The 22,145-nt window shown below is 42.9% G+C and overlaps 1 protein-coding gene across 1 annotated transcript in view; it reads right to left on the bottom strand.

Annotated features, from left to right (window-relative positions):
* csmd2 (CUB and Sushi multiple domains 2) overlaps window positions 1-22,145 on the bottom strand; it is a 217,233-nt gene that overhangs the window by 6,413 nt on the left and 188,675 nt on the right. The window contains exons 50-67 of the mRNA XM_070921819.1: window positions 21,574-21,762; window positions 20,104-20,289; window positions 19,801-19,995; window positions 19,327-19,500; window positions 19,027-19,200; window positions 17,682-17,855; window positions 14,269-14,457; window positions 13,240-13,413; window positions 11,951-12,133; window positions 8,823-8,999; window positions 6,203-6,382; window positions 5,821-5,994; window positions 5,436-5,609; window positions 3,795-3,868; window positions 2,651-2,762; window positions 2,195-2,374; window positions 584-649; window positions 32-193 (exon numbers count right to left, since the gene is read on the bottom strand). Coding sequence (XP_070777920.1) covers window positions 32-193; window positions 584-649; window positions 2,195-2,374; window positions 2,651-2,762; window positions 3,795-3,868; window positions 5,436-5,609; window positions 5,821-5,994; window positions 6,203-6,382; window positions 8,823-8,999; window positions 11,951-12,133; window positions 13,240-13,413; window positions 14,269-14,457; window positions 17,682-17,855; window positions 19,027-19,200; window positions 19,327-19,500; window positions 19,801-19,995; window positions 20,104-20,289; window positions 21,574-21,762 — 2,937 coding nt within the window. The remainder of the gene's footprint in view (window positions 1-31; window positions 194-583; window positions 650-2,194; window positions 2,375-2,650; window positions 2,763-3,794; window positions 3,869-5,435; window positions 5,610-5,820; window positions 5,995-6,202; window positions 6,383-8,822; window positions 9,000-11,950; window positions 12,134-13,239; window positions 13,414-14,268; window positions 14,458-17,681; window positions 17,856-19,026; window positions 19,201-19,326; window positions 19,501-19,800; window positions 19,996-20,103; window positions 20,290-21,573; window positions 21,763-22,145) is intronic.

Genomic DNA, 22,145 nt, shown 5'->3' with positions numbered 1-22,145 from the left:
TGGCTGTGATTTCTGTTTTCGGTGTACCAACCGGCCAGTTTGAGTTCCACTCCGCTGTGGTCGATGAGTGTCCCGTTAACCCGGTTGCTAAATGGTTCAAAGGCAGTGATGCTGAGCATAGCCGGCTGCTTCTTCCCCAGGTACTCATAGGATCCCCTCCAGAGAGAGTTCTTAGCAAATACGCCACCAGGGACTGAAAGAGGCAAACGGTGGACACAGAGGGGGCAAAGAAAAGTATGTTTTTGTCAACAACAAAGTGCCATGTGCCAGCTGACTTCACTGGTTAGTGTACCTTCAAGCTGAGGAGAGGAGATAATCAGTGAAATCAGATAACAGGGCATGAGTTAGCAGTGGTGAGAGTGGAAGGATTTATCATTCTACTACAGACTCTAATTTGGATACTAATGAATCAAAGTCAATAAAATAACTTTGATGAGGGTCCTCATCCACTATACAGAAGTAAAACCGACAACATCTCCAGATTCCCACTGAGAACCACAGACATAGGAGGAACCAAATGCAGACAATATTTGAAACAAATATCAGTAAAAGCATTTTAAAACACAAGAAGGACCTGTCTCACCTGGTAATTTGGAGGGTGGCTCCTGCACTGTTCCCACTGGGCTCTTACCACGTGGGCGATTATCAGCTGAAGAGCATAACGAAACAGAATTAGCTGAAAAATAATGTACAGGTACATCCTGTAAACAGGTACAGTGTATGTCTCAGGAAGTGAAAATAAAAGACCCAATTTTCTCTTTAAATACAACCAAAGTAATTGCAGTGGGAGGATGTCAACATCAGCACTTCCTGTCTGCCTGCACAACTAATAAGCCCTGTGGTAGCCAGAGTGAGGGCTGCCTGCGACAGGACTTGACTCATGCGTCAAAGAGCAGCCCGGCTGTCCCTGTAGGGCCGCGGCGAAGTCAGAGACACAGTTTCTCTGCTTCAAGGGAAGCACTTTAATAATGCCTTACTGCTCACACAGGGCCGCGGGACTACACCACAGTAGTAAACATACACCCACACAGACAAACAGAGCAAAGAGGGCTTTACACGCAACTACAAACAAAGACAGGTATACTGATGGTAGTTTATGAGCACGAACATCACCGCGGATAAATGTACACAGACACAAACAAACACACATGCGCGCACACACACACACACACACACACACACACACACTCCCACAGCCCTGCACTTTATTAGCTGCCAGTCTTTTGAGCTGCCCTTCCATCACTGCGCCCACAGGCGCTGTTAATATCCTGTATGTGCTAAGGCCAGTCCTCTTTCTTTCCTTCACTCTTAATGGCATGGCCTTAAAAATACCCATCACCCTCTACATTTCAGCAACGGCTTGGCATGGAATCCATCACATGGATTTCCCCCTCTAGTACATCTTTCTCTTTAACCCATTAGCATTTGTCTATCCTAGATAATTGTGTGCCGATGACTCTATTTTTTTCCTATATGTATTGAGGCCAACGCTTAGGGGTGTCTTAATGGCACTCTATTTGTCTGCTAGATCTTGTTAACACTGCCTCGCCATTTATAAGAGGTACTTCTGCTAACCTAATCAATGGATGCATTGGCCTAATCAGGTTTTGCACCCTTGTTAATGTTTCAAAGCTTATGTGTGTGTGTGTGTGTGTGTGTGTGCGCTTGAGTCTGCGTGTGTGTAATTCCATCCAGCGTAATTGTGTGATGGATGGGCCATCCTACCCTGGCATGTGTCTGAGAATACGCATGTGTTAACAGAGCTATTCATCAACATTAGCTGAATCCCTAATTTTCCAACCTGAGTCACCACTGAATCCCGCGCCAGCACAGACCCCAGTGGTTTTAATAAAGACTGCTAATGGAAACAGCACATTGTAAATATGAGGTGAAGTGTTTCAAGTGTTTAATACATCTGTGTGCTTGCCTAGGAAAGTGGGTGGCCTTGTGCATACATCTGTAGTCTTATGAGGTTTGGGGAATGTGTTTATGTGCCTGTTTGTGCCTGCATGCATGTGTTTGTGTTCCCAGATCAGCAGGTCAGATGACAACCTATGTGTTGTAAGATAATTAATATTGGAGAAATTTAACCACAGCAAAAACTAAAAGGCAACATGTGTGTCCATGTCTTTACATATCTAATATCAAGTATTTCTGTTGCCCCCTTATGGATCGAATGTAACCATGTTTCTACCTGCACAGACGGGTGGTTTTCCTGTCCAGCTCCCATCCGACCTGCAGGTCCTGTGCTCTGATCCTCCGGCCAAGTAGAAGCCAGGCTGACATGTATAGATCAGCATGTAGCCAAGGGATGGCAGTTCAATGGCTCTCACATCAGACTGGGCTGGCAGCTCTGGCTGGCTGCAGTGGTGGGCTGGAGAAAAACGAGAGAGGAGGATTAAAGAGACCAAAGAAGAAGAGAGAACGATTTTAGAAAAACAGGTTAAAGTTGGGTGAGGAGATGAGCAGGGATGGGGATCAGAGGAGCAACAGATGAGAAAGAAAAAAAAGAGAGCCGAGGTGTGGGGTCAAGGAGGAAGAGTATATGGGATATGTAGGCATCAGATTGAGATTGAGTGATGGAAACATTTGCTTAAGGTTAGGTTTTTCAACTCAACTATAGATATGTTTTTGCAACATGTGTCCTTACCAATGCACTCAGGTTGAAAACCACTCCAAGTGAGGTTGGGCAGACAAGTACGAGAAATGGAGCCCTGAAGTAAGTAGCCCTTTCTGCAGTTGAAGAACACAGTGCTGCTGATCTGTAGGAGGACACACATGAGCACGTGAGCACACATACTGTAAGCAACAGCAAGCAGATTTTGCACATGCAAGTGGCAGTTTAATTTAAAATCAATAGTTTTTGGGTCTGCAAAAAGGTACTGGTTATATGTACTGTTTACGTATATAAAAAAGAGATTACTGTACATGCCCATGGTGTGAAAGAACAATAAATATTTCTGACTGAATATATTACATCATCATGAATCATGGTGTTTAATGAAGATGACAGGAGAAAATTTGGGGATTTTTAAACACTGGTTTCATATTTTGTGGGGTGAAAATTATTGTATTGTATTCAATTAGTAGCTCCAAACTTGAAACAGTCATTTGCATTTTACTAATTATGGAAGCAATAATACTTTTGTAATGTATATTTGATTAAAGTATGGTCATTCAGTGTAGTTGACAAGTCCAATACAGTCCCATTATGAAATCGATCCTTTTCGAGAGAGGACCCTCAACATCACATTGATTTAGTTTTATGATCTCTGTCTTTTGCTGTGTGGACCGAATAACAACACCTCACTACCACCCTGAAACTCTCAATTGAAAATTCACAAATGTGCCAAGAAGAAGAACACATTACAAACAGGGAAGGGAAAAAAGGGACTGGGGCACTCTGATTGATTTGCAAACCGGTTCGTACAAATAAGGGCTGCAACAATCACTATGCTCCAGTACCTTTTTTCCTTTGGAAGTTTGCTGTCCTCAAACTGAGAGGCACCTTATTCAACTGCACACTGCTGGTAGATGCACGGAGAACCCTGTTTCAACATTATAGATACGCTTTATGGCATGCTTTATGGTACATCTGTGCTTTGTCATAACAACAATAACGAGGTAGTCATTGATTCAACCTTGCAGTATACACTGTGGCAAAATGTAAGGTGCACTACTAAAGGAATAAAACACATTACATAGGTAAAAAAGAAAACTTTTTTACTATAGTGCTTCCACAAAAGGAATAGCACACTAACAAATTAATTACCTGAATGACCACGTATTCATACCTGGTAGCCTTGACTGTTGTTCTGATTTCCAAAGAGAGGAGTGCCAGGGTCTCCACAGGTGGTGTGAGTGGGATCTGAAACACAAACACACAGCAATTCCATGATAACTACCCTTATGTTAAAGCAGGTCCCATTTAATATACGTGTCACCCGCGACAAATAGATATATCACCTCAGAGACACTGTATGGGAAATTACATTTTTCACAGATCTGGTGTGAAATACTGACTGCAAGAATGAAGGCCATAAAAGACTGTATGCAGACAACCGCGCATACACACACACACATACACACACACGCACACATACACAACTCCTACAAAGATCTGAACCCACTCTCTATCCATGCTCAGAGCAGCTTACAACACAATGACAGACTCTCAGGCCTTATCACTCCGCACACCCTGTTAATCAGTTAACATTTTGCAAGAATGTGTTTCATTACATAATTTTTCTCACTACAACAAATGCATTATATTAATCAACTCATAAGTTAATTGTACATTGTGCACACTCTTTGCAGCCTACAATGTGTTAGAACACGCAAGTTAGCTTCTTTCAGCTTCTAATCATTACAAAACTGCACAGATTTACCTCCTTCATTATATCCTAGTTCCTAAGGCTTTAGGCCAGTACCATTTGTCATTTGAGTTTATTGCAAAAAAAAAAGTTAGCATAAATGAACTTGTCATTTACAAGAGGTTTCTGTCAGTAAAGTCATCATCAAATCTAGAAGCTGAACAACAGGTCAGTCTTTCCAGTGAATTTAGCGCAACTAAGAGGTGATGTAAAGAGATGATGTAAAGCAATGTCAGCGGTAGCTACATACTGTAAATGTACAACACAGGTTCTATTTTTATTGGATTAAATCTCTCTAAAAAGTTGAACCATTCCCATATGCCAGGCACTGTGGTTTGGTTTTTCAACAGTGGCTAAACAAAGTCGCGGGAAAAATGATGCATAGGTAGGTAGAAATCAGTGTTTAAACTAACAGCATATTTTACAGCACACAAAGGACCTCAAAGCTGGAACAATTCAATCTATTACTGTATTACTTTTCCTTGTTTAAGGAATGTTTGTCACAGCAGGGAACAATTTTCTGATGACAGGGGCAAAACACAAGTCTCACATGCTGATAGGTCACAAGTGCTGTGTTTGCTTTGATTAGTGAAATACATCAAAAAAGCAGAGGATTTGATCTGATGTTGCAAATCACAGTTTGCATGTTCGCAAAATTTGATAAAACAGGCCCCTTGTGCCTTGCATAGCCAGACTTACAGTTTCTCCACATTATGTCGACACTGTTGAGAAACATTTGACTGAACCCACGGTTATTCTGAATTGTTTTAATTACTTAGAATGGAAAAAGAGAATCAATATAGCTTGTTAGCTAGCGCAAATGGTTTTTCCATGCATCATTTCTTGGTTGCAAAAGGCAATCAGGTCTACAAGGGAAAACATAAGCGGGCAGAAAGTAAGCCAGCCAATTGGAGGCTTCTCTCACACTAATACTAGTGTGCCTTATATGAAAGTAAGGACATATAGTACTCAATGTTTTGTGCCACAGGCCAGGCACACAGTTGCCAACAACCACTATACCCCCGACTATATCATAAATGAAGGAACAATCAAGTAGCTTACCTATGCAAGAGGGTTGCGTGCCACTCCAGGTGCCATCATATTGACAATATCTCCTGGTAGAGCCCACCAGGACGAGGGGAGGGTAGCAGGAGAAGGAGACAGAGGAGAGATAGGTGAAGCCTCTGTCCTCCCTCCTCCCCTGAGATGGCATCCCTGGGTCTCCACAGAACACAGCTGCAAAGATGAAGAAGGAGGGAGGAAAGAGAGAAAGGGGAATGTGAGGTGACCCACTAACCATGTTGTCTTTTAATTCAATATTTTCCAAGGGAGGTGAAATGTCACACAAGGGACATACACACTTGGGTGTGAAGAATGTCTGAAGAAATGTCAGAAAGATATCAATGGCATGTAATGTAATTTGGCATTCCAGCGTGGTGCCACTTACGGAAGCACTGGGGTTTCTCTCCACTCCAGTTGCCGTTGCCCTGGCATGTTAACACAGTGGGCAGGGACAGCTGGTAACCTTGGTTGCAAGAGTAGCTGATGCTAGAGCCCCAGGTGAAGTCTGTACCGACCACCTGTCCATTAGGGATGGTAGGTGGCGGACCACACACGATCGCTACAGGGAGACAAAGAGGCATTATTGGACTTGATGGATTCTGCATATTGGTTTAAATGATGTGTGATGTCTTCCAGTCCGCGAAAGTATTCGTGTAATGTAAGATGACTAGCCTTCTATAATCACTTCTTCCTTTCCTGTAGCTTATGCCATCGTCTAGATTTATCTCATCACCGTATTGTCATGCACATCATCTTACAAACTTTACCTTTACAGAGGGGTTTGGTGCCGTTCCAGGTGCGGTCCTTGGTGCAGATCAGAGTCGAGGCCCGGTCAGCATCCATGGTGAAACCAGGAGAACACTGGTAACTGACTGTGTGGTTGTATGTGTAATCATTGCCCAGCCTCACCCCATTGGCTGGCACTCCAGGGTCACCACAGTTGATTACTGCAGAAACAAACCGGGGTAAAGAAGCAAGACCAAATGAAAATGGGTAATACAATTCAACAGTAAGGACAGCCACAATGACATAGGCGGAAGGAAACAGAAAAAAAAAAAAAGAAATCAAAAGAAAACCTGATGCAGTTCGCTACCTCATCATGTTTATGCCATATTATTTGATGGATTCATTTGTTTTACATTTGATTGTACTCTGTAAAGCAGGAAATCAATGTCACACACTTAAGATGAAATACAAGCAAGTAAACAAATTATTTCAAATTGCACACCAGATGGAGCCTCAGAGTTAATGAACATTTATATGCACTTGACCCAAGCAGTTCACCTCACAAACAAAACTTAACAGTCTAAAAATCAACATAGTTGATGTGTCTTCACGGACAATTAGCACTTAATTTATTTATAGACAACCGCTTTTGGATGATATATTTATACTGCATACACCACCGTTTAAAGGTTTGGAATCACCTGCGACAAAACCTTGATTCGGTACATGGTGGCTGAGAGGACTACTCTATATTCAATGGTTTATATATGGAGAACAAAACGCTGTACAATGGTTCAATTGTTCAGTTAAATAAGAATATAAGAAATCACAAAGTCATTGGTAAAAGAAATTGGAAGCTCAAAATATGTGCAGATTTGAATCAAACAGGTTCCTGTCTCAGTGTCAAGCGCACAATGGTGCCTATAACAAGCTGGAATTAACAGGAGTGTTGCTTTAGCAAAGCTATTCTATTCTAAAACTTCAAAATAGAAATAGGAGGTTAGTCTAAGGTTAGGACTTAGATCAAAGAATATCAGCTAAACATAGTATGGATGGCAAATCACAGTTTAAACCTATTCAATCTAACCACTGAGTAGACCAGAGGGCTCAAAGACAAACAGGTTCCCATAATATTTAGAGGCCAATTGCAGCACTGTTGTGGTTCAATAATGATCTAGCATCACTTACGCTTTTCTAGACCAGAAAACAAATTCCAAAATTGAAGGGGATTTGGGGGGAAAATGGTTACAATGGTATTCTCCCCTGTCAGACAACACTGTGGGGACACTGTCAGAGTGACAGTGATGTGTTACATCTGAAAGAACTGTCCTTGTGCTTTGATTGTCTCCATTTTAGAGCTTTTTGGGCGCAGAGAGACTGAATCTTGTGATGATCCTTCTACAGTGGCTCCCTAAAGCTCCAAAATGAACCACATTTCTCCTTGATTATACTTTTACATCCTGCGGGGAATACAGTGTGATTGAGTTACAGTAACCGTGAGGATTCCACTGTGTGACTCAGCAGTATCACAGCTCAGCTCTGCTGTAAATGTCTAAGATGGAAAATCGAGGGCACAGAAGGACAACTTGTGCTACGTTGCCTTGGGACAAAAAGGCATTATTAAATGCATATGACCAACATTCCAGGGAAATTCCCAGTAGGGTGAGGAAACTGGGCCTCTTGGAGGTGTAGTGTCTCCCCTTGACTGAGCAAGCACTTAAATTTCCCACTGGGCTGGTAAGAGTGTGCCGCCTGGAGCCACAATGTCTATCTAGGACTGTGTACCCTGTAACAAGACCTACAGGGCTGAGATACAGTGAGATAAATCTTGCATAACAATATTTTTAAATTGTCACCAGCAAACAGCCCGCTGCTTTGGTACATGATACTGTGGGTGCCAAATAAAATGTGTAAATGAGTGCACTTTTCAGTTACAGTGAGTAAGTTACAGCTACAATGGAGAGAGGCTACCAAAACATCCTCTTCAAGCAGCCACCTCTGTCAACCAAAAGTCCTCCTATTCACATGTCCTTCCCTCGTTAAAGATCAAAGTGCGTCAACATGTACCCATTACAGAGTTCTGAAATCAATAATGCTTAGAGCTGCTTAGGGTTTATCCTGTCCATTCAGAAGAAACTGGTTCTCTTAGTGACCTCTATTTGCCAGGGTCTCTTGGCTCTGTATGGCAGTTGTGTGTCTTTTGTGGGGAAATGATGAAAAAGGGCTGTCAGTTAGGCCTTTGATTGGACTATGTCTCAAACCATTTTCCTCCTAATGAGCCAGGGATCCACGAGTCATTCGTCACTCGTCACTAAAACGAAAATATGTGCCCTTAAAAAGCGATTAACATGACATGATTTCTATATTTGCATGCATTTCTTGCGCAACATTTAATATCTTGCATTGTGTTGCATTATTATTTAACCTGCATTTCCCTCATCTACAAGGCCTGGGTGTGTATTCTGTATTATGCAAAGTGTGAACTACTGTTAAAGTACAAATATAAACAAGAGGCCAACAGGAACTCAGAAGTGTGTATCAGCCAAGGAAACAGAAAAGCATCCTCAACTGGAGCGTGAATTTCCATTTAAATATGGACGAAAAGATAAGCACTATACACAGATACACTTTGGTTCCCTCTCTGGGAGAGTTGTTAATTACCAGAGCACTCGGGCATGTTGCCGGTCCAGGTCCCGTTAACAGTGCAGTGTCGGGTAAGCAGGCCGGTAGAGTAGTAGCCCTCCCTGCAAGTGTAAGTAATGGATCTGGAAAACGTTAGGCCATCGTGAATCAGGATCTGAGCATTCCGTGGAGTTCCCGGGTTTCCACAGGAGATCACTGATGGAAGAAAAAGAGAGGGCAGCAGCAGGATTAGGTGATATTAATTTACAAGCAAAATCCTGAGTGACCAGAGGAGAAAGTGTAAGTTATTTTTGCGTGTGTGGTGCAGACTGGGGAGAAGGGTGGCAATTGATGGGAGTGTTGGAACAGTACCGTTGCAGACTTTGCTTCATCTAAGCATTTCTGGAAAAACTAGAGATCAAAGTCAGAACTAGAGATGAAATATTTTCCACACCCTTACTCTCTTCTCATTTCCACCCTCACCTATCTCTCTTTGTAACCTACAGACATAAAATATCTATATATATATACATATACTCATGTATACCTTCTAGTCAGTGATCACTAGAAGGCAATCAATGTCCAACAAAAATCTTTTGTATTTTCTGGTAATCATGGGTTTAGGGTTTAGTTTTTTTAAAGACCTTTTACCCATTGACTAAGACTTTAATTTTAATAAGACTTGATTTAATAAAATGTAAGTTGGTTTTCTGCTGCATTCTCTTTAGACTCCTTCATGTGTCTGATCGGCGTTCCTCACTCAGTTTGTTTTCCCTTTCCCTCTGTTCTTCATCCGCCCACCCAACCACCACCCTCATCATCTTCCCCCGCATCCTACTTCATAAGTAACTTTGATGGACACATCCTTTGCTCAGAAAGTCCCTTGGTGTCTGTCCGGCCACCAGCGATGGTTCTGTTCATTAAAGTCTCCAGCTTGCCCCGGGCCCTCGGAGCCCCGCGGGCTTCACCCTCCCGTAATGACCAGATGTGGCCTGGTCCTTGAAGTCTGTGCCAACTGAGAACAGGTGGGAAACCTCGGCTAGTGGGCATACCACACACCAGAGAGGGAGTGAGATAGTGGGAGGCAAGGGAGAGAGGTGGTGGTGGCGTGTGCGTGTGTGTGAGTGTGGAGGGGGTGTTAAGAGCACTAGTGAAAACAGCCTGGGAGACAGGATGAAGCTTCTGGAAATAACACACTGTATACAAGGACGAGGGAAGAAAAGGGCAGTGTGTTAATGGAGAGTAAGAAAAAGGGCAGGAGAAAAGAAATACAATATAAGTGCAGATAGAGCTTGCCAGGGGAAGGTGGAAATCTGCAAATGCAAGTTTATGGATGGTTTTGTTATTTTAGTGTTGCTGGGAGATGAAAATCCTTGGACACACCATTCCGGCTGTTCTTGCAGTATCAAAAATATAAATGGGATGTAAAACGGCTGCAAGGATATTAAACCATACATACTATTGAAGGTAACTGATTTGATAAAAATCTAAATCAAGTTAAATTCAAAGACTTCAAACTCTGTTTGAGCAAGATCACTTCTAAAGAGCAGCCTCTTTCTATTTTACTGTTGCTGCTGCATGCAAGATGTCTGACCATAGAAAAATAAGAAAAATACTGCTCTCTATAGTTTTTTCATTGTTTTAATGTCTTTGTCCTGTCTCAGCAATAATAATGGACAGTGTCGAGCCTTCAGACCCAGATCGATGGGACGCGCACACGCAATCGGAGAATCTGCTTTTTTAGGTGTGAGCAGCAGAAAGTATGCAATGCTGCACAAGGACAAAAATGAAAAGCTGTATGGTGTTTAATCAATAGAAAACATTCTCTGTAATGTCCCCCATTCTCTCTTGCTCAATCACTGTTTCACATTTTTGCAAACACACACAAAACACATGCAAATTTGCAACGTGTCTTTCATTGAATTTGCCGTGGCAGCAGCTAATTATACAATCAGGGACTGTTACTACAGTATTAACGAGTGACGACAAGCTCAAAATGTGCAATTCAGTGATGGGAATTGTTGAGATCAGCTAGCTCTGAAAAGTCACAGTTATATCAAAATGTAGAGATGACGACACATAAATACTCTTTGACTAAGTAATCACATTCTAAAACATTCACTGAGGCCACAATTGACTCTAATTGTGTATAATTATTTGTGTGAAATTACAATAATTTGCATACAAAGGTTTGCAAAACAAATGCCGCAGAAGTAATGAAACAAACATCTGGGGAAATGAAGAAGAAAGGGAAGGAATACAGGACACACAAAAGAAAAGAGCGCTTGAAAGAACAAGTTACTGAAATGAAATGAAATGCAGATGTGTTATATATGTCCAGAGTGCAGTAGAAGCTCAGTGAACATCAGCTTCATTTTTCATCATAACTCTCCAGCTGGCCTGTTGTACGTGTTCCTAGATGGTCAGATATTGTGTTCATTCATTACTGCTTCTAAGATATTCTTCAAACCATCCATCCATTCATTTTCCACCAGTTATTCAGGTTTAGGTTGCAGTGGTGGCAATTTAATCAGTAACCCACACATGATTTTTCCCCAGCGATGTCCTGCAGCTCCTCACAAGGAATCCCAAGGCGTTCTCAGGCCAGATGGAATCCCTCTATAGTCTTCTGGGTCTGCTCCAGGGTCTCCAGTTGGACGTGGCCAGAATACGTACACAGTACATAGGGGCAGGCGTCCTGATCCAATTCCTGAAAAACCTCCACTGGCTGCTTTCAATGCAAAGGAGCAGCTGTTCTACTCTAAGCTCTTCCTTGATATCCAAGCTGCTCACCCTGTCCCTAAAGGGTTTTACTTTTTTGGTCACTACCCAAAGCTCATAGCCACAGGGGAGAGTTGGAACGTAAATTGACTGCTAAACTGAGAGCTTCACCTTAGAGCACAGCTCCCTCTTCACCACAAATGGGTGGATGCCACGTCAGTCTGCCTGTTGACTGTATCTTACCCTTACCTCACCAGACCCCAACATGTATACACTTCTTCACTCTCCTTTCTAGCACTTTCTAAACAGTGTGATCCTGCAATATAAATGGTGCGTATGGGTTTCCTTTTTTAAAAATGGGAACCACCATCCCCTCCTTCCCACCTTTGTTAGCCAGAGAAGAAAGAAAAAACACACACTGTAAACGCATGTATGTATTTCCTTACCGTGACACTCAGGTTGGGTGCCAAGCCAGGTCCCATTGGTCAGGCATGTTCTCTCTGGCGAACCCTTCAGCATATAGCCGGGCTCACAGCTGAAGCGGACCACACTGCCCACTGTGAACTCTTCTCCCAGACGGATACCATGCACAGGAATGCCTGGATCTCCACACAGCCCGGCAGACTCGCCTGGAAAAGAAAAAAAAAAATTCTGTGACACAGACTTCTTCCCTTCTCCCACCCGCCTGCCATTAAACAGGAAAATAATATTCCCATCCTCCCTAAGGAGTGACTAGTTTCCCAAATACATTAAGTTTCATTATATCTATTTGTTCAACATGCAGAAAATGTGCAATACGATGTGACTTTCCATTCCGCTGACCCGACATATATTTGGCACCTTGCTTCATAAATCCACATCCTGCATTTAAATCAATCACAAACCGTTTAGTACTGCTGTGTACTGCTCTCCCTCATCATTTTAATAGGCGCTGGTCAAGATCACTTCAATAAGCATCACTAAGAAAGTCAGGCAAAACTTTATAAAAAGGTGGTGTTTATTGGCCGTTGAGAGAACACTCGAGAGCAATCCTCGGGATATATATGAATGTCTTGAATTGTGACATTAATCTGTCAGCATGCTATTTTATTGTCAGTTTGAGGGTCTGCGTGTGCACTAGTTTGTGTGTTTCTGTCACATCTTTGTAAATGTGCTTGTATTTATGCCGGTGCACATTTGCATGTGTGGACATCCCCGTGGCTGTTCTAATGTGTATTAGGTGTACTAGGAGCTCTGAAGTGAATCGTTGTATGGGGAGAGAGAGTATGGGGGCCGATGTCTTTATAGTGCTTCATAACCCAGTTGAGGTGTGGGCGTCCCTGTTCCTCAGTCTAATATGAGCAGATTAAAGCAGTTTTATGGAGGACACTCTCTTTGCCCTTGAGGCCTGTAGAGCAGACAGGCAGCTCCATCTTTGGTCCACCTACTTCGCTCATTACCTGCTAACAGCTGCCACCCAAACTCTTTATTTGTTGGCCTGGCGTTATGAGGGCATTGGTGCGACTGGGTGGTGACATTACACCTGAATTAATCAAGTATTAGAGGCAGGAAGCTAGAAAGAAGATGAGAAAAGGGACTGCCCCTGCACATGGTTTCAAATATTAAAGACCGATAGCGCTGGATCCAATCTTTTAATTTTAAGTTGGTCTCGAACATCAAGTTAAGCTGTCACAAAATGGGGCTGTTTTATCATTCCGAACCGTCAGACAGTCAATCTGGGTGTAGTTTTCCGTACCAGAGCAGTGTGGCGGCGAGCCGCTCCACTGGCCGTCCAGCTGGCACATTCGCGTTGTGTTGCCGACGATGCTACGCTGGCTGATGCAGCTGTAGCGGATGACGGAGCCTACCGTCCGTCGGTCGCCTGAGATCTGGGCGTAGGGAGGCATGCTGGGGCGGTCGCACAGCACCACTGTCCGATCAGAGCAGAGAGATAAGACAAAGAGACCAATGAACAAGTGGTACCGCTCTAAGGCCAATGGTGAAGAAGCAATATATTCATCACATATAATACATTGAGTATATTACCTTGTTAGCACTACATTTCACAGTATCAGACCACATTTTATCAAAAAACCAATTAAGAGACTTTATCAGAGTCACTTTATCACACTGAGCCTGATTAGATTTTTAGATTACAAATGCAATTTCTTACTCTGAATGGAAGTAAGCCCAGTAGGGCTGAAGCGGCTAGTCGGCTAATCAATTAGTGGCTCAAAAAATAATAATTAATAAAAATAATTGTCAACAATTATGATAATCAATGAATCATCATTTTTTAAGGAAAATGTTAAACAGTTTCCTGCTCCTAAAAATGGTAAGTAGTAATTTGCTGCTTTTTTTTTGTTTCATAGGATCCTTGCAATATCTTTGTGCTTTGGACTGTTGGTTGGACAAAATTATATTATATATATTATATATTAATTGTATTTGAATAATAGTTATTTGAAGACTTGGGCTCTGGGAAATTTAGATGAACATTTTCTATTATTTTCAGTCATTTCACAGACTAAACAATTGATTGATTGCAAAAATAAGCGATTAATCAGTAATTGTATTTGGTTACGATGATTTGGCACACAAATGATGTTTAAGATAAAAGCTAAAATAGGAGGACACACACACAGATTTCTGCTTTAAATATTTTTGTTTGGGGTGGAGTGGTGGACGTTGCCATGTGCGTTTACTGTCCTCTTTTTCAGCAGCTCTTTTACATAACATTGGAAATCATGCAGCATCACTTACAACCAACCTCTGAGGTACTTACACAAGCACTTGGGCAGGGAGCGGTCCCAGGTACCGTCCCCCTGACAGGAGATGGAGCTGGTGCCCAGCAGGTAGTAGCCTGGGTTACAGCGGTACGACACAGCGGTCTGGAAGCTGTAGCGATGCGGCCCGCTGGGCAGTACCTGCCTAATGCTGTTCTCTACATGGCCCGGCTCTGTGCAGTTCACAACTGGAGGAAGGGACGGAGAGGGGGGTAGAGAGGAAAGAGAACAGACATTGTGTAAGCATTTGAGGTTCAATTTAACCAATTATTTCACCTTGAAATGATGATTTAATATTAGAACCTTTTTTCTTCAACGCAAGAAAACACATGTTTTTTTTGTCTTATTATAACAATATACCATATATTTTGATATACATATATGACTCTTTCTCTCTCACACACACACAGGGAACAGGCCCATGTTACAAGCAGAGTGTTTTCTCTGGCTTTTGCTATCTCTGTCCATTCCTTTCTGCATCTCCTGCTTCGACCCATCCAGCCCAATCCAAATGAAGTAGGAGGCAGACTCCGGAAATAAACATTTGCTTCATTAGAGCCAGTCTCCTGCTGGCCGCCGTGTAGCAGAGATGGTGATGGATGGGGAGCTCACAGGAGAAGAGGCACCATGTCAGTTTAGCACCAGATGGAGAGAGTTAGGGAAGGGGAGAATGAGGGATGAGTGAGGAGCGAGGGACAGCGAGAAGGGAGGGAGGGGGGGGGGGGGGGGGGGGCTGTACAGAGTTAGAGAGGAAGAGGCCCCGATGGTGCAGAATATATTAAAATTCATGACAGAATGTCAGGCTACGACTGCTACCAGCACCAATCCATCTTTAGTGTCTCAGATACAAGACACAAACCAGAACCTTACACTGCCTCAACAAAGTCAGACTACGGTGAGTAACTGTTGCTGTCTATTCTATACTGTGGACCACAACTAAATGTGTACTATGATGCCAAAACTCTAATGGCTTCTAAAACACTGTCTGGGAGTGCCCACGCAGCCATTATGCTCCAGTTTGCCTTGCCAGTCTCGCCCCGTGAGTGTGCCTTCACCACAGCCAAAATGAACCCATTGTATGCTAATGTGCCTAAAAGCTTGCTCATTTTCATGCTCCCAAGCTGGCCAGCACAGCTAAATCACCCCCAAAATACCTATTATAATGTATTCCTTCCAGTAGAGTGCTGACCCGTGGTGCCATCATTTACAACTTACCGCATAATAACACTACAAAGTGTATTTGAAGCAGTGGAGCCGCTTCAGCACGAGACTTTCCAAGCCTGGAATTCAGCTTTGAAAAAAGAAATGGGCTCGGGCAACACAGACTCAAAAGCGATCCAACAGTCATCTAAAACGACTGACCTCCTGGTAAATTTTTGTGCGTAGCCCAGTGGGCAGGGACAGAGGTAGTGAAAGGATGAAAGGAAAAGAAGAATAAAAATGAGAGGGGAAGAAGGGCTGAGCTAATTCATCTCTGTTCCACTCAGAAATGGGGACCCCGGTCACCCTCTCCTCCTCTTGGCCTCCTGCCAAGTAACAGCCCTGTAAGTGGTCTGTGTCAGACTGTGTTTTTTTGCCGTCCTGTGTCTCTTGCCTTTTATCGCTGAAAGACAAATAAACACACACCAGTCATCCAAAGAAGGAGGTGTTGTGGCCCTGTTGCTGTGACTCAAATTGGTGGTGATTAGAGAGGGATAGGAGACTGGCTGGGCCCGCGGTGCTCTCCTGCTTCCTGCATTATTGATGGAGCTTACAGACTCTTGTAGTTAAAATCTGGACCATGGAAATCATTACCTTTGTCTGACTGACTCCTGCCCCACCCTCACCTTTTTTCCCCTCTGTCCCTCTGTATCAATCCACTACTCTCTCTCCCTCTAAAAGAAAAGCTGATGGTTCGGATTCCCTAAGGCTAAGGTGAGATGGATGAAGCGGATGTCATCCCAGCACTTCTAGTTTTCCACACAGGAGAGAGAGCCTCACCAAATATGTCTCGAATGCTGTAATTAAGGTGATAAATCTGATTGACAAAAAGACCTCTAAGCTACTTATGTCTCCACATCAGCAGTAAGGATAATGTGCCATCAAAACAGGCGCCCACACCCACACACACACACACACCCACACACACAGCCTCACACAAAATGCATCTCAGAGTCAGCATCTGCATGGAAACAAGGCCAATGCTAATATGATGTCACTACTAGAGCGGAGAGATTTAAGGCGTATGTCTGGGAGAAAATCTCGCCTGCTTATGCATGCAGCAGCCACTTCTCTCTTTTTTTAACAACTGAAGAAGGATTCCTGTGAGACTTGTAACCTCCTCATCCCTTCATGAATGTCTTGAAAAAAAAAACAAAAAAAAAAAACAGGCCAAATCCTTTCTCTCCTCATTTAAAACAAACTCATAAGTCAATCTGTCACTGGTTCTGTCACTGCCTTGTCACATTCAGGGCCCGACCTTGCGAGCGCCCTTTCTGTGCCTGTCACAAAGCCCACAGTTAGTGGGGACTTAGAGACAGACGTGGGTGCCGAGATACATCGCTTGTCGCACTGGCAACACTGCCAAATTAAAAGTCCTTGCCTCGCTTATTCAAAGCAGAGCAGGGTACTTCTTATTCAGAGCAAAAGCCAGGATGCGGGTCTCCAAAGGCTGCTGTCTTTCACACAAGCTCAAGGATCCTGTGATTGTTTTTGGTTGTCTCCACATGATTATTAACCAAGTTTGTTTCCCTGACAGGCAGGTGAGCCTTGAGGGTGGAAAAGAGGTAGCTAGGCTAAGAGGAAATAACATCAAATATTATCCGGAACCTCCACGGACCATGTGGTTGAGGATGTGGTAATTAAATAATCCAGGCTTCTCTTTGGTTTTTCATTTCAGTTTCCCCTAATATGCATCGTTTAAACTCTTTCTCCCTTCGGGTGTCTCTGCGCGTCATCTCCGCTCTCTCTGTGATTGGGGTCATTTGTGGTCACAGAAGATATGGCCTTGCACAATACAACAGGTAATTTAATGGCTAACCAAACAAATGGATGAGGACACAAGAAGAGAACCAGACCCCTACGGGCAATGTATGTGGAAACAAGCACACTTTCTGACAATGTTCTCACGTCAGTGGCTTATTTAGCTCTCAAATTACTCACACAGCATGATGCACATAAATGATGGGAGAGTTGCTATGCTACGCCTCTACCTTTCTTATGTAGCTGTGCAGCGATAATATATGCATTCGAACCTTTTGCTTGTTTTCTCATATGACATGCCAAATTGCACAACTTTAATTTCCTGAACTAGCTTTATTGGATCCAATGGTAGACAGGATCAGGCACATGCCTTCCATCTGTGCTGGTTGTTTGCATTTAGCCCTCCATTCATTTATAGGCGTGATGCTCTCCAAAAATCATAGACACTCACTTTTACACCTGGGGAGGGCGTTGCTCCACTGCCCATTGGCCTGGCAGGTAGATTTGACAGCCCCCTGCAGAACATATCCGGTATTGCAGACAAAGCGCACAGCATCATTTAAGTTGAATTGGGTTCCTTGGGTCATACCGAAGGTAGGGTTGCCAGGGTGACCACACGTGATGGCTGGGAAAGTCAAAGGAGACAGAAAATTATGGTTACACATTTGCAGAGCAGTTTAATGAAATCTTAAGGTTTAACATTAAACATCTGAATAAACAAGGCCTAGACTAGAAATTGACAATATACTGGACAGGGCGGTGAACACTAATGCCCTCTACAGGAAGGGCCAGAGCCGTCTCTATTTTCTGAGGCGGCTGAGGGCCTTCAACATCTGCCGGACTCTGCTGAGGATGTTTTATGAGTCTGTGGTGGCCAGTGCTATCCTCTATGCTGTTGCATGCTGGGGCAGCAGGCTGAGGGTGGCGGACTCCAACAGACTCAACAAACTGATCCGCAAGGCCAGTGGTGTCAGAGAGGAGGATGCTGTCCAAGCTGCGGGTCATCTTGGACAATGTCCCACATCCTCTCCATGACGTACTGTCACTGACACTCAGAAGAAACAGACTGGAAATCTGGACCTGCTTCTACACATACAACCTCATTATTATTTATTCTTTAAATGTCAGTGCAATACATATATAGTCATACATAACAGCACAACAGTACAATACTTAAATACATACATATATATAAATATATATATATAACCCGGGGATCAATAAAGTATTTCTGATTCTGATTCTGATGATCCAAACTCTAAAGCCACATCTTGCTGCTGCACCGGGGGGCTGCATGTCTCTATTTTTGCCAGTGGCCTTCATTAAAACAATCTTGTAAAATTAGTAGTATTGTAGACGAATAGAGTGTATCACTTTGGAATGGCATGGTAAAACTTAGTTATGAGGCAAAGGTGGTTTTTACAGTGTAATTTATGCAGGAGGTTGTGCAGGATCTATCTGTAAAAATGTTCAATAACAGGAATTAATTGGTGATCAGTAGCAGATGCCTCAGGTCTAATCACACTAAATTGGCGGTCGGTATCGGCCCTAAACTAGCCTAATAAGAGCATCCCTAGGTAATATATGATGCACTTATTAATGAAAGGTTGATCAGCAACACTGTTAAGCAGAGAAAAGTTGCCAACTTTGTTGTTCTGTGAGCTAGCCAGTGTTCCTAGCAGAACATGTTAGACTGAAGCCCTACTCTGTTCATCTGAGCACTTTAGAAGTCTTGAATTACACACTACACCACCCATAGCGTTACTAATAACTAACTGTTCTCTGTGGGCACTTACGGACACAGACAGGAGTGCGTCCAGACCAGCGGTGATCCTGTTCACAGATCCGCACCGACACCCCGATGAGACGAAATCCTGGGTTACACTGATACACAACGCTGCCTCGATAGTTATAATTCTCCCCAATGATCTGTCCATTCACTATGGGCTCCGGGGTGCCACAATGGCCAGCTACGGATGAATGAAGAAGACAAGATCAGACAGTGTGTGTGTGGTCAGACAGTGTGTGTGTTCTGCATAACTTCTGAAGAAAATAGCAGGATTTTATGAATTATCTTTGGGTGCTGAAGATCTCACCGAGACACTGGACCTGTGTTCCACTCCAAAGCCCATTGGACATACACTCTCGTACCCGAGAGCCCACCAAGGTGTATCCTGTGTTGCAGGAGAAAATGGCAGTAGCTCCATACACAGTCAGTGTTCCAATCTTGTTGCCATTTGGTGGAGTCCCAAGGTCCCCGCAGGAGATGACTGAAATGAGAAAACAATATCATATTTTACAAACCCATATGGTCAAAACTTAATAATCAACAGTACTCATTTGTTTTGTTTGGGAAATGGTTTTGTTTGGCTTTCACTTATTTTGTTTCGGATAGAAGATTTGTGTCTCTTTAGTTATGTTCTTTTCTTAATATCACAGTGGAATAAGATGCATTTGGATGCAATTATTTTTCTTGCCTGACAAATTACTTTTTTTCTGGCAGAGGTTTTTCTATTCTACTCAAGAAACTGTAGGAAAATTAGACCAGGGCTGTAGAAGTTTACACTTACTCTCACAGACTGGGCGTGGATCTGGGTAGTTCCAGGTGCTGTTGGCCTGGCAGCGAATGACCCTTTGACCCCTGTAGTAATATCCTGGGTCACATACGAGCATCATTATCGTGTCATATTGGTTTTGAGTTCCATAGATCAGCCTCCATCTCCCATGTTCCACAGCAGAGTGGCCGATGTCAGGGCAGGTCACAGCTGAAGGTCAGAGGATAAACAAACTTTATCAACTCACATATACATTTAAGAGTTTCTTCTGCTGATAATACTGCAAATCAATAAACTGACAGTGAGAGAAATACTCACGAACACATCTGGGCAGGGCCTCAATGGGGCTCCACCTCCCAGATTCTTGACAGATCACTGAGGTGGTGACCAGCCCGGCAAGCCGAAATCCAGGATTACACTGGTACGTGGCCCTGGCTCCTAGAGAGAAGTCCTGGCCCACAATACTACCATTCACCGGAGGTACTGGCATTCCACAGGACATGACTAGTAGGAAAAGCAGATAAGATCAAAACAATCCAGTTGGTAGTATAAAGACATAGGTAGTGTATTTTAACAACCATCTTTGTATGCAGAGTGCCTAGCTCACAATAGGCTTCCTGTACAAACACACTCCCAGAGCCGGCACTGATGTGCAGTAAACATTAGCTTGTGCGGCCATCTGCACAATGGTGAACAATCAAGTGAAGAGAGAGCACATGCAATTCATGTGGAGATTACACCTAGTGCAGTCTTGACCAGACATTGGATGGCTGCCCTGCTGCTCTCTTCAGTGGATACTGATAATAAATGTGGTTGGAAACTAGACTCTGGAAGTACAGCTTTCAGATTTCATGCTCTGTGATGGAGCATAAAAGAAAACCTGAACACAAACAAATGGAGAATTCACTGAAATTGGAAATCAATGAAGATGGCGCAACAGCATCACAACCTTGTAAAATCTAAAATACCATTTTGTATTTTTTGATAAAGCACTTTTAAATGCATGTAGATACATCTTGCCTCAATAGCTATGACTTCATTTATACTTCTGAAATAACAATACATTCAAACTTTTATAATGTCAGTCTCGATTGAAAGTAGGTGATTGCTATTGTTGATTCCATCACTGAAAAAAATGAGCACAGTGACAAGCAGATAACCCATAAAACTGACATATCAAACAATTCAGCTCAGGTAAAGCAAATATCATTAATCTGATGCAGTGTTATCTTCAAAGCAATTCTGAGGAATGTTGAAGTGAGCTTCCTTGAAGCATGCCTAAGGCTGAGGAGCTGTTGGTGATGGCACACTGTCAGCTGAAATCACACTTTGATCCAAAGCAAATGGATTCAGTGATAGTTTTTTCAATCATCTTAAATCAGAATGACTGAACTGAACAAAATACATTTGCTACAAAAATGTCTTCTTTAACTCAGCACGCCAGTTAAAAGTGTTCAAATCTGGTTTTCTCTGCAGTTTTAAGCTTCATTTCATCACTTTTGAGTGAGTGGGACTAAATGCTGAATAAGCTCAGTCACATTGACAATACTGACGAAATGTAACTTCATTGAAGGATATTCTTGTACAAGTTGATTTGCATTAGCAAGGTGAAATTATCCTGCCCCAGCTAATTTACCAAGCAGATTTGTCTGTTCTTGTCTTGCCTGTCACTTAAATTTAGAAAAAGTTTTATTACATTTCTGTATCTTTCTGTTTCTTCTGTTTTTCTGAACAACTTCCAACCCTCTCGTCCTTCCTCGTGACCTGCTGCTATGATTGGGCCCTCACCTTGGCAAAGTGGCACTGGTGCGTTCCACTGGTAGATTCCCTGTGCAGTCCGGGTGCATGTGGCACTGCTCTGACCAATAAGCCGGAAGCCCTGGTCACAGCTGAAACGCATGGTGCTGCCCAGCTTAGTGCCTGTCAGACTGTGCACTGTGCCATTTACGGGGTTGTTTGGAGGGCTGCAGTAGGCCGCTATGAAAAAAGTAAAAGAAATAGGTAAGGATATAAATATGCATACAGATAAAATTGAGCGTAACGAGCATAAAAAGCCAATAATGATGCAAGATGATGCAAGTTGTTGTTGAGGAGGTGAAGGATTAATGCGCCTTCAATAGCACAGAGCCCCGGAACTCTTTAGCATCTGTCTTCTACGCCTGGCGTGGTAAAGGAGGATATGTATTAATACAAGCACTACAATGCAACCTCTTTAAGGCAAAAACTGCCGACTAGAGACAAGGAAAATTGATTAAAGGAAACTAATGTTCTACAAAGCGAAACAGGAGTTTGTCAGCGGCAGCAGAGGAGGATCATAAAAGTGATGGATACATAATAACAGGAACAAAGTATCTGTTTTT

The sequence above is a fragment of the Enoplosus armatus genome, chromosome 16 (assembly GCF_043641665.1).
Source record: "Enoplosus armatus isolate fEnoArm2 chromosome 16, fEnoArm2.hap1, whole genome shotgun sequence".
Classification (NCBI taxonomy): domain Eukaryota; kingdom Metazoa; phylum Chordata; class Actinopteri; order Centrarchiformes; family Enoplosidae; genus Enoplosus; species Enoplosus armatus.
The sequence above is the reverse complement of the archived record's forward strand: the minus strand, read 5'-3'. Positions and strand labels throughout refer to the sequence as shown.